This window comes from Suncus etruscus, chromosome 2, assembly GCF_024139225.1.
Source record: "Suncus etruscus isolate mSunEtr1 chromosome 2, mSunEtr1.pri.cur, whole genome shotgun sequence".
In the NCBI taxonomy this organism is placed as follows: Eukaryota; Metazoa; Chordata; class Mammalia; order Eulipotyphla; family Soricidae; genus Suncus; species Suncus etruscus.
The window spans coordinates 69,574,319-69,585,052 of NC_064849.1; the positions used below are offsets into that span (position 1 = coordinate 69,574,319).

A 10,734-nucleotide genomic window follows, 5' to 3' on the forward strand; every position below is an offset into this window, starting at 1 on the left:
GGTGGCATTCAGTGGTTGGTTACTCCTGGCTCTATGCTCAGAAATCGCTCCTGGCAGGCTCAGGGGACCATATGATATACTGGAGTTCAAACTACCGTCCTTTTGCATGCAAGGCAAATGCCCTATTGCTGTGCTATTACTCTGGCCCCAGAAGGTCCATCCTTTCTTTTATGGATTCTCATCAGTATAAAAGTAGGAACGTGCATGTTCTGGTCACAGTGAAAGAATGCATTTTTTGAGTGACATCAGTCTTACCTCGAGGCCCTTTTCAATTGATCTTTCCATTTCTCTCGGCCAGCAACCTCCCAGTTCCTAGAGTGGTGTCCATGTCACTGTGTGACGATATGTTGCTCTGCAATTACCGCAAGTGTCGCATCAAACTCTCAGGCTATGCCTGGGTCACCGCCTGCTCACACATCTTCTGTGACCAGCATGGCAGCGGGGAGTTCAGTCGCTCACCTGCCGTTTGCCCGGCCTGCAACAGCACTCTCTCGGGAAAGCTGGACATCGTTCGCACTGAGCTCAGCCCTTCTGAGGAGTACAAAGCCATGGTCCTAGCTGGCCTGCGGCCAGAGATTGTGCTGGACATTAGCTCCCGGGCCCTGGCCTTCTGGACCTATCAGGTTAGGACTCAGGCTAGTTTCTATATGAATGGAAGATCATAATGTCCTATTCTCCTTCCTTCCTTCCTTCCTTCCTTCCTTCCTTCCTTCCTTCCTTCCTTCCTTCCTTCCTTCCTTCCTTCCTTCCTTCCTTCCTTCCTTCTTCCTTCCTTCCTCTTCCCTCACTCCTTCCCTCCTCCCCCCCTCGCTCTCCTCTCCTCTCCTTCCTTCCTTCCTTCCTTTTTTTTTTTTTTTTTTTTTTTTTTTTTTGGTTTTTGGGTCACACACGGCCGTGCTCAGGTGTTACTCCTGACTCTATGCCCCCAGCAGGCTCGGGGGACCATATTGGAAGCGGGGATTTGAACCACTCTCCTTTTGCTTGCAAGGTAAATGCCTTATCTCCATGCTATCTCTCTGGCCCCTCCTTCTTTCCTTTTATGAATATACAACCTTTTACTGCATTGTTGGGCCCAAACACAAAAACTACTTCTGTTGGGGCGATGTCAAACCATGGTCAACCATGTTGCAAGGCAAGCACCCTAGCTGCTGTACTATTACTCCAGTCCCATTATTATTATTTTGGTGGTGATTTTTCAGAGATTTAGAAGTTTCTTGTTTTATTGATTGTCCCAGCGTGGCTGCTTACTTCCACAGGCAGCAAGAGAGAAAATTTTCTGGTCAAACCTTATGTGCATATATAATGTACTCATATAGTAGTATCTGGTTATTTTTCATGTATTTTTTATCATAGTTTGTATTTACATTCAGGAGAAATTGATAAGTACTATGAGATAGGGACATTGGGGACTTACATATTATATCTCTCCACTGTGAAGGAAATTATTTGAGATTTAAAAATGTGTGTGTGTGTGTGTGTGTGTGTGTATGTGTGTGTGTGTGTGTGTGTATGTGTTTTAGGCCATACCTAGTGATGCTCAGAGGTTCTCCTGGCTCTGTGCTCAGAAATTGGTCCTGGCAGGCTCAGGGTACCACATGGAATGCTGGGGATTAAACCTGGGTTTGTCCAGGGTTGGCTGCATGCAAGGCAGACACCCTAACACTGTGCTGTTGTTCCAGCCCCTAAAATCTCATTAAAAAAATTTTTTTGTTGTGACCAATGTGAATTACAAGTCTTTCACAGTTATATTTAAGGCACATAGTGACAGTGAATTATAGCAATTCCCACCACCAGTGTTGACTCCCTTTGCCTCTGGTCCAGGCATGCATCCCACACTTCTTGACAGCTAGTATAACAGGTTCCTTTTTATATAACTTGTTGTAGCTTGGAAAACTTGATTCTGTTGTTGTTGACTTTGGGTTTGGTATTTAGGTCTGATCATTTTTTTATTTCTACTCAATGTTCATGCTACTTTTTGCTCCTGACATCATCCACTTTTTAATTTTTTTCTCTCAATTTATGAGGCAGAACAAGATGTAAAATCTCATTATTTAAGTATGAGATTTTATTTTAAAAACCTTTGAACTACTTGTTACTTTTTTATTTTAAAATTTATTTATTGATTGATTGACTGGTTTGGGGCCACACCCAGCGGTACTCAGGAGTTACTCCTGGCCCTGCACTCAGAAATCACCCCTGGCAGGCTGGGGGACCATATGAGGTGCCTAGAATTGTACCAGATCCCTCTCAGGTTGGCTGCATGCAAGGCAAACACCTCACTGCTGTGCTATCTCTCCGGCCCTACTTATTACTTGTTAAGATAAGACAAACACTCATTTCTTGTGTTGGTGTTATGGTAGTGGTTTGAGAATATTCCTTCAGATTTTATTCTAAACCTTTTAAGACCTCAAGGAACACAATGTGTTGACTTTCTATAACATTCTCATGTACTTGGTTACTTTTCTTATTTGTTTTGTGGCTATACTTGGTAGTGCTCAGGGCCTACTCCTGGCTTTGCACTCAGGAATTACTCCTGGAGATGCTTAGGGAACCACATGGAATGCTAGGAATCAAATCTGGTTGGCTGCATGCAAGGTAAGTGCCTTACCTGTTCAACTATCTCTCTGACTCCCTTGCTTTTTTTTTTTTAAAACCTGGTTCAAGATACTGAAATGTTTTTTTTAATAATGTCCAGTACAATTTGTTTTTTATTTTTGGGCCACACTCAGTGGCGCTCACTCCTGGCTCTGCACTCAGAAATCGCTCCTGGTAGGCTCAAGGGACCATATGGGATGCCAGGGATCAAACTCAGGTCCATCCCAGGTTGGCAGCATGCAAGGCAACCTTGCATAGTGATACCGCTATGCTATCACTCTGGACACTATCCAGTATAATTTATAATGTTTTTAAAATAATATCCAGTAAAAAAAAACATTTGTTCTAGTGGAATATTTATATGAAGGCCTATATGGTAGTATAGCTTTGTATTTACTACTTTAAACATCTTTTATTCTTTAGGGCAGGGAGATAGCTCAAATGGCCCTGGGTTTGATCCTAGACATTACATGGAGCCACTTTTGAATATAGAGCTAGGAATTGCTCCTGAGCACCACCAAATGTGGCTCAAAAAAAAAAAACTTTTAAAAACAAACAAAAAACAGGGACCTGAGAGATAGCATGGAGATACGGTGTTTGCTTTGCATGCAGAAGGTTCGAATCCCGGCATCTCATATGGTCCCCTGAGCCTGCCAGGAGTGTAGAGCCAGGAGTGGCCCCTGAGCACTGCCAGTCAGACCCCAAAACCAAAAAAACCCCAAATAAACAAACAGAAACAAACAAACAACACACACATAAGCAGACAAAAGATCAAAACAAAACAAAAACCTTAGATATAAAAACCTTAAATTAAAAGAATTTTTTCTCTCTTTTGCAACAGGTACACCAGGAGCGTCTCTATCAAGAGTACAATTTCAGTAAGGCTGAAAGCCATCTGAAGCAGATGGAAAAGATATATTCGCAGCAAATACAAAGCAAGGATGTAGAATTGACCTCAATGAAAGGGGAGGTCACCTCTATGAAGAAAGTTCTTGAAGAATACAAGAAGAAGTTCAGTGATATCTCTGAGAAACTAATGGAGCGGAATCGACAGTATCAGAAGCTCCAAGGCCTGTATGACAGCCTTAGATTGCGAAATATCACCATTGCTAACCAAGAAGGTAACACTGAGCCAGCCATGGTTACACAGTCTGGTATTTTTGGCTTCCCAGTAGGTAAGCAAAAAAAAAAAAAAAAAAAAAAAAGCCTTATATCTGTTTTTAAATCAGTGATTTTTTTTTACACATTGGCAGTTGCATAGTTCCAAATAATTATTGGAGATATTTTTAATTATTGGAGATTTTAAGGGCTTAGAGAGGATGTTGGATCTACATTTTGCATCATTAATATGCACATCATTGCCTTTGCTTGCTTACATTTAATTTAAACAAAGTAAATTTCTCCAAGATATGTTTGTAAATTGTTTTGTTGATTGTAGAGCTATTTATTTTGAGTAATAATATTAGCTGCTATTGTTTATTCCTAACTAGGTGCTAGGCAGTATCATAATATTACATATTCATGCTATTTTAAAAACTTTGTAAGATAGGTATTATTATTAAAATATTTTATAGAAGAAAAATTTGAGGCACAGAAAGTTAAAGCAAGTTCATCAAGTGCATTGAGCTATTTAGACTTAGGTTTTTCACCATTTTCTGACTCCTCAGCAGGCCCTATTTTTTTCTTTTCATGGTAATTTTTTTCTTTAAAATTTTTTTTTTTTTTTTTTTTTGGTTTTTGGGTCACACCTGGTGATGCTCAGGGCTTACTCCTGGCTATGCGCTCAGAAATCACTCCTGGCTTGGGGGACCATATGGGACACTGGGGGATCGATCCCCAGTCCATCCTAGGTCAGCTGCGTGCAAGGCAAACTCCCTAGCACTGCGCTACTGCTACAGCCCCCCCCTTTTTTTTAAATTATATTTTTGTTTTGTTCTTGGGTCACACCTGGCAGCGCTCAGGGGCCACTCCTGGCTCTACACTCAGAAATCACTCCTGGCAGGCTCGGGGGACCATATGGGATGGCAGGATTTAAGCCACCATCCTTCTGCATGCAAGGCAAATGCCCTTTCTCCATGCTATCTCTCCTGCTGCATTCTTTTTAAAATTTTAATTGATCTATTTAAGTACTGTGGTTACAGAATTGTTTATTGTTGGGTTTCTTTTCTTTCTTTCTTTCTTTTTTTTTTTTTTTGGTCTTTGGCCATACCCAGCAGTGCCAACTTTGGTTGTTCTTATTCTTTTTGATGTGTGCCATTCTCTGTGGTGTGAGAAGATCTCATTGTAGTTTCGATTTGCATCTCCTGTTTTTTTTTTTCAATTCCTAAATTTCCCTTTTGATTAATGATGAGGAACATTTTTTTAATGAGCTTTTTGGTCATCTGTATTTCTTCTTTAATGAAGTTTCTGTTTATCTCTTCTTCCCATTTGTACTTGTTAAGCCCTACCAATGCCTTATATATCTTGGGTGAATAGTTTCTCTTAATCTGTGTACAGTCTTTGTATCCTAGTCACCATTTCCTTTGAGGTACAGAAGATTCTTAGTTAATATAGTCCCATTTGTTTATTCTTGCTTCCACTTGCTTGGTCAGGGGTGTTTTATTCTTGAAGATGCCTTTTAGATTCAATTTCATTTCTATGTTTTCCTACTTTATGGTTTCAAGTCTGACATAAAGGTATTTAATACATTTTTTTTGTTTGTTTTTTTTCGGGCCACACCCGTTTCATGCTCAGGGGTTACTCCTGGCTATGCGCTCAGAAATCACCCCTGGCTTGGGGGGACCATATGGGACGCCGGGGGAATTGAACTGCGGTCCTACCTTGGCTAGCGCTTGCAAGGCAGACACCTTACCTCTAGCGTCACCTCGCTGGCCCCTATTTAATACATTTTGTTTTGATTTTTTATAAACAATTTTTGACACTAAGAAAGTGAATCTTGTGCTAGATTTTCCAAAATACTCATTTTTCAATTTTATTGTAGACTGAGGATAGATACTTAGTAGAGGAGAAGTGAGTGTACTTACTAGAAAAGACTATTAGTAATAAGATGAGGAATATCAGATGCAAGAATTGAAATAAGGCCTGGGAATATAGAACAAAGGGCTGGAGTTCATCCTTTTTATGTGACCCCTGACACTATATGGCCCACCTGAACACTGAGGCAAGAGTACCCTGGAGCACTGCTGGGTGTCACTCTCCCTCTCAAAAAAACAAAACAAAACAACAAAACCCTGACAAAAATTTTTTTAAATAACTTTCAGGTAGTCATATACATAATTTATTCAAGTATCATTGTGCATCTGTGTGTATAATATATATGAGGGCATTCTGGATATTTGTAATTTCTCACTTTTTTTTTGAGGGGTGATCCAGGGGAGCTAGTCATATACATAATTTAATTGTGTATATATGCATATATACATACATATATTTATATACACACATATGTGTAGGCATTGTAGATATTCAAAATTCTTCACTTTTTTTGAGGGGTGGTGCCCCGGGAATCTGGGGGCCATTCTTATCAATTCTTAGTCACTGGATTGAAAGTTCAATGTGAATGCTCCAAAGTAGTTTTGTTGGGCTCCAGCTGGGGATTACTTGGGTTATCTTGATGGTTTACTGGGACTTCTGTGACGACATGTGAAGGTGTTCAGGGAATCTCCAGAGCTCTATACCTTGTGATGCTTGGGGGCCAGTGTTTGGGGTTTGAACTAAAGTTGGTTGCATGCACTTTCACCTCTGTACTATTGACCTGGCCCAAGATGTTTTTATTTTTTTCTTGTTACAATCCATATTTATTTTTAAATATTTATATAATTATTTTTCTATTTCTCTTTTTTGTTTAGGGTCACACAGGGTGATGCTCAGGGGTGCCTTCTGGTTCTGCTGCCATAAGTTGCTCCTGGCAGGCTCAGGGGATCATGTGGGAGGTCAGGATTCGAACCGTGGTCTGTCTCGGGTCAACAGCATTCAAGGCAGTTGCCCTACCCATTACACTCTTTTCTCTTTTTTGAACATTTACCTTTTTATGTTGTTATCATTGTTGGCTTAAAGCAGATATAGTAAGCATTCTGTTTGAGGTACATGCTCCTTTTTTTTTTTGGTGGTTTTTGGGTCACACCCGGCAGTGCTCAGGGGTTATTTCTGGCTCCAGGCTCAGAAATTGCTCCTGGCAGGCACAGGGGACCATATGGGGCGCCAGAATTTGAACCGATGACCTCCTGCATGAAAGGCAAATGCCTTACCTCCATGCTATCTCTCCGGCCCCTCATGCTCCTTTTAAGATTTCTAGACATTGTACCTGGAAGGTAAGTCATAGGACTGGAGTGCATGCTTTGCATATGAGAATCCCAGGTTCGATCCTTGTCATTGAATGATCCCCTGAGTGCTTAGGGGAATGATTTCTGAGCACCAGTGGATATGGACCAAAACACAAAAAAAGAAAAAACATGTTAAAGTCAAGGAAGAGTTCAATGAAGTTGTTAAAACTTAATATGATTTACTGTCTTGAGTTTTCTTAAGACTATTTTGATTAATCTTGGGTCCCAGTTTTATATAGTTGTCATTTATTTTTCAGACTGTTTATCTTTACTTTTGGTTCTTCCAGCAGTATTTGGGGGTCTACTTCAGGTTAAGTGCTGAGGGGGTTGGGTTCTGGCCATATTTAGGCAACCATGAAGTACCCAGGATTGAGTCTGGGCCTCCAGCATGCAAAACATGTGCCCTCGTACTTTGAGCTATCTTTCTACCTACCCCTACAGTATTTATCTTTTAAAAAATTAAAACATCTATACAGAGGATTTTACATATAAATAGATATATTTATGTATGACATAGAGACATTTATGGATTTTACATATAAATACATATATTTATGTATGACATAAATAGAGACATTTTATTGTATCAAATAGCTTTTCATTATATAATAACTGTCATTAGAAACTACATCACAAACAAAGGGTACAATGATAGGAAGCACTAAAGTCCTTCATTTCTTTTACTCCTTCTCAAGGAAGTCTGTTAATATATATTTTTAAATGACTTATTTATTGTATTTATAAATATCTGTAAGGAAACAGATGATTAAATTTTACCTTATTTCTCCCCCAGGGAACAACACCAAATTTCCTTTGGATAATTCACCAGAACGAAATCGGGGTGGTAGAGATGGAGATTTTCAGTTCAGACCATTTTTTGGGGGTTCTCCCACAGCACCTGAACCAAGTAATGGCTTTTTTAATTTTGCTTCTCCTAGTCATGAATTAGAGCAGCATCAAGCCTCTAGCAGGGCCTTTAAAATAAAAAGAATTTAATGTACTTTACAGAATGTTTCTCTTTTCATTGTTATTATATGTCATTTAGCAAAAAAAGATCTTTATTCTTGGTTAGTAGTCACAAATACTAAACCTTTGCTATTAAGTCTTTGAATTTGTCTTCACATTTGAACATTAAGAAATCAGTGGCAGAGGATTGCTGGTTTTTCTATTTCTATTGTATTAAAACATGAACAATGTATTAAAATCAATTTCATTGTAATTGAGAAAATGGTCGTTTTTTTTTCCCTAGAAGTGAAAAGATTACAATATTATTGGATATTTTATAGACTACCATTTGTCTCTTGTTGAGCTATATATTTGTGTATAAAAAGTTCCTTTATTATGTGTCTGTATCTCAATTTGTATTCTGGAATTTATGCACACTTAAAATATATTCTCTACATTGCTATATTTTTCCATTTTTTAGTGTATTTATGTTAAGGTTGGTCTCAGGAAATTTCAGGTGTGTTTGTTAGTTGTTATTTTATTATCTACATTTAGTTCCATATCTCCATGTATTTGTCCTGTATGTATATGTATATGTATATGTATATGTATATGTATGTGTGTGTGTGTGTAGAGGTTATTATTGCAGTGTAGGTAAGAATACAATTTTTAGTTTTGATTAAAATTTTTGTGTTTGTGATGCTGGGGATCACAGCTGGGCCTTACACAAACAAGACATATGTTCCACCACTTAATCACATCTGAAGAGAGTAGAGTTTTGTGTATGTATTTTCAGTGTCTGTTTCTTCTTAAAAAGAATTCACAATGTAACATTACTTTGTAAAGTTGGGCTTTTATATTAAAATAAAATGATATCCTTTTGTTAGCTGTGGCCTTGAATTCACTTATTTAAGAATGTACATCTGTGTCAAAAATTACAGTAAGGCTATTTACCGTAAGAAATTATATTGGGGGCCAAAGTGATAGCACAGCGGTAGAGCATTTGCCTTGCACGTGGCTGACCCAGGACAGACCTGCGTTTGATCACTGGCATCCCACATGGTCCCCCGAACCAGGAGCAATTTCTGAGTGCAGAGGCAGTAGTAACCTCTGAGTGTCACTGGGTGTGGCTCAAAACAAACAAACAAAAAAGAAATTATATTAGGGGCTGGAGTGATAGCACAGCAGATAAGGCACTTACACATTATGGGCTATCCCAGGTTCTATCCCCCACATCTCATTTGGTCTGGTCGCCTGAGCCTACCAGGTGTGATTCCTAACTGCAGAGCCAGAAGTAACCCCTAAGCTCTGTGGGCAAAAAAGATATTATAGTACTGATGGTTTAGAAAAAAATCTCGTTTTCCTTATTTAGGCACTTCTGACTTATCACCAGTTACTATTTAAAACAGCCAACAAGGGGCTGGTGTGGTGGCGCAAGCAATAAGGCGTCTGCCTTGTCGGTGCTAGCCTAGGATGGACCGCAGTTTGATCCCCTGGCACCCCATATGGTCCCCAAACCAGGAGCGATTTCTGAGCGCATAGCCGGGAGTAACTCCCTGAGCATCACCCAGTATGCCCCCCACCAAAAACTAAATAATACAGCCAACAAATAGGAAAGACATTTTCAGTAACATCCCCTATTAGAGGAAAGATTTAAAAGCATACTGGACTGGACATGAAGATTTGAGTTTTTATTCATTTATTGCTTATGTTAAACTTCTGGGTCTTTGCTTCTATATCTGTAAAATGAGTGAGTGAAATTATTACAAGTTTTTCTTACTATTTTTTATAAAATTATTTTATAGTTTTATTTTTATTATTATTTTTTTTAATGCATAATTTTTTTTTATTTAAACACCTTGATTACATACATGATTGTGTTTGGGTTTCAGTCATAAAAGGAACATCACCCATCACCAGTGCAACATTCCCATCACCCAAGTCCCAAATCTCCCTCCTCCCCACCCAACCCCCGCCTGTACCCTAAACAGGCTCTACATTTCCCTCATACATTCTCAATATTAGGACAGTTCAAAATGTAGTTATTTCTCTAACTAAACTCATCACTCTTTGTGGTGAGCTTCCTGAGGTGAACTGGAACTTCCAGCTCTTTTCTCTTTTGTGTCTGAAAATTATTATTACAAGGGTGTCTTTCATTTTTCTTAAAACCCATAGATGAGTGAGACCATTCTGTGTTTTTCTCTCTCTCTCTGACTTATTTCACTCAGCATAATAGATTCCATGTACATCCATGTATAGGAAAATTTCATGACTTCATCTCTCCTGACAGCTGCATAATATTCCATTGTGTATATGTACCACAGTTTCTTTAGCCATTCGTCTGTTGAAGGGCATCTTGGTTGTTTCCAGAGTCTTGCTATGGTAAATAGAGCTGCAATGAATATAGGTGTAAGGAAGGGGTTTTTGTATTGTATTTTTGTGTTCCTAGGGTATATTCCTAGGAGTGGTATACCTGGATCGTATGGGAGCTCGATTTCCAGTTTTTGGAGGAATCTCCATATCGCTTTCCATAAAGGTTGAACTAGACAGCATTCCCACCAGCAGTGGATAAGAGTTCCTTTCTCTCCACATCCCCGCCAACACTGTTTATTCTCATTCTTTGTGATGTGTGCCATTCTCTGGGGTGTGAGGTGGTATCTCATCGTTGTTTTGATTTGCATCTCCCTGATGATTAGTGATGTGGAACATTTTTTCATGTGTCTTTTGGCCATGCGTATTTCTTCTTTGTCAAAGTGTCTGTTCATTTCTTCTCCCCATTTTTTGATGGGGTTAGATGTTTTTTTCTTGTAAAGTTCTGTCAGTGCCTTGTATATTTTGGAGATTAGCCCCTTATCTGATGGGTATTGGGTGA

At 39.1% G+C, this 10,734-nt stretch overlaps 1 protein-coding gene across 1 annotated transcript; it reads left to right on the top strand.

Moving 5' to 3' along the window:
• Positions 1 to 326: 326 nt before the first annotated feature.
• CCNB1IP1 (cyclin B1 interacting protein 1) lies at positions 327 to 7,913 on the top strand. Its single transcript, XM_049768677.1, has 3 exons — positions 327 to 623; positions 3,437 to 3,770; positions 7,711 to 7,913. The coding sequence occupies exons 1-3, from the start codon at positions 327 to 329 to the stop codon at positions 7,911 to 7,913; spliced, it is 834 nt and encodes a 277-aa protein (XP_049624634.1).
• Positions 7,914 to 10,734: the final 2,821 nt, after the last annotated feature.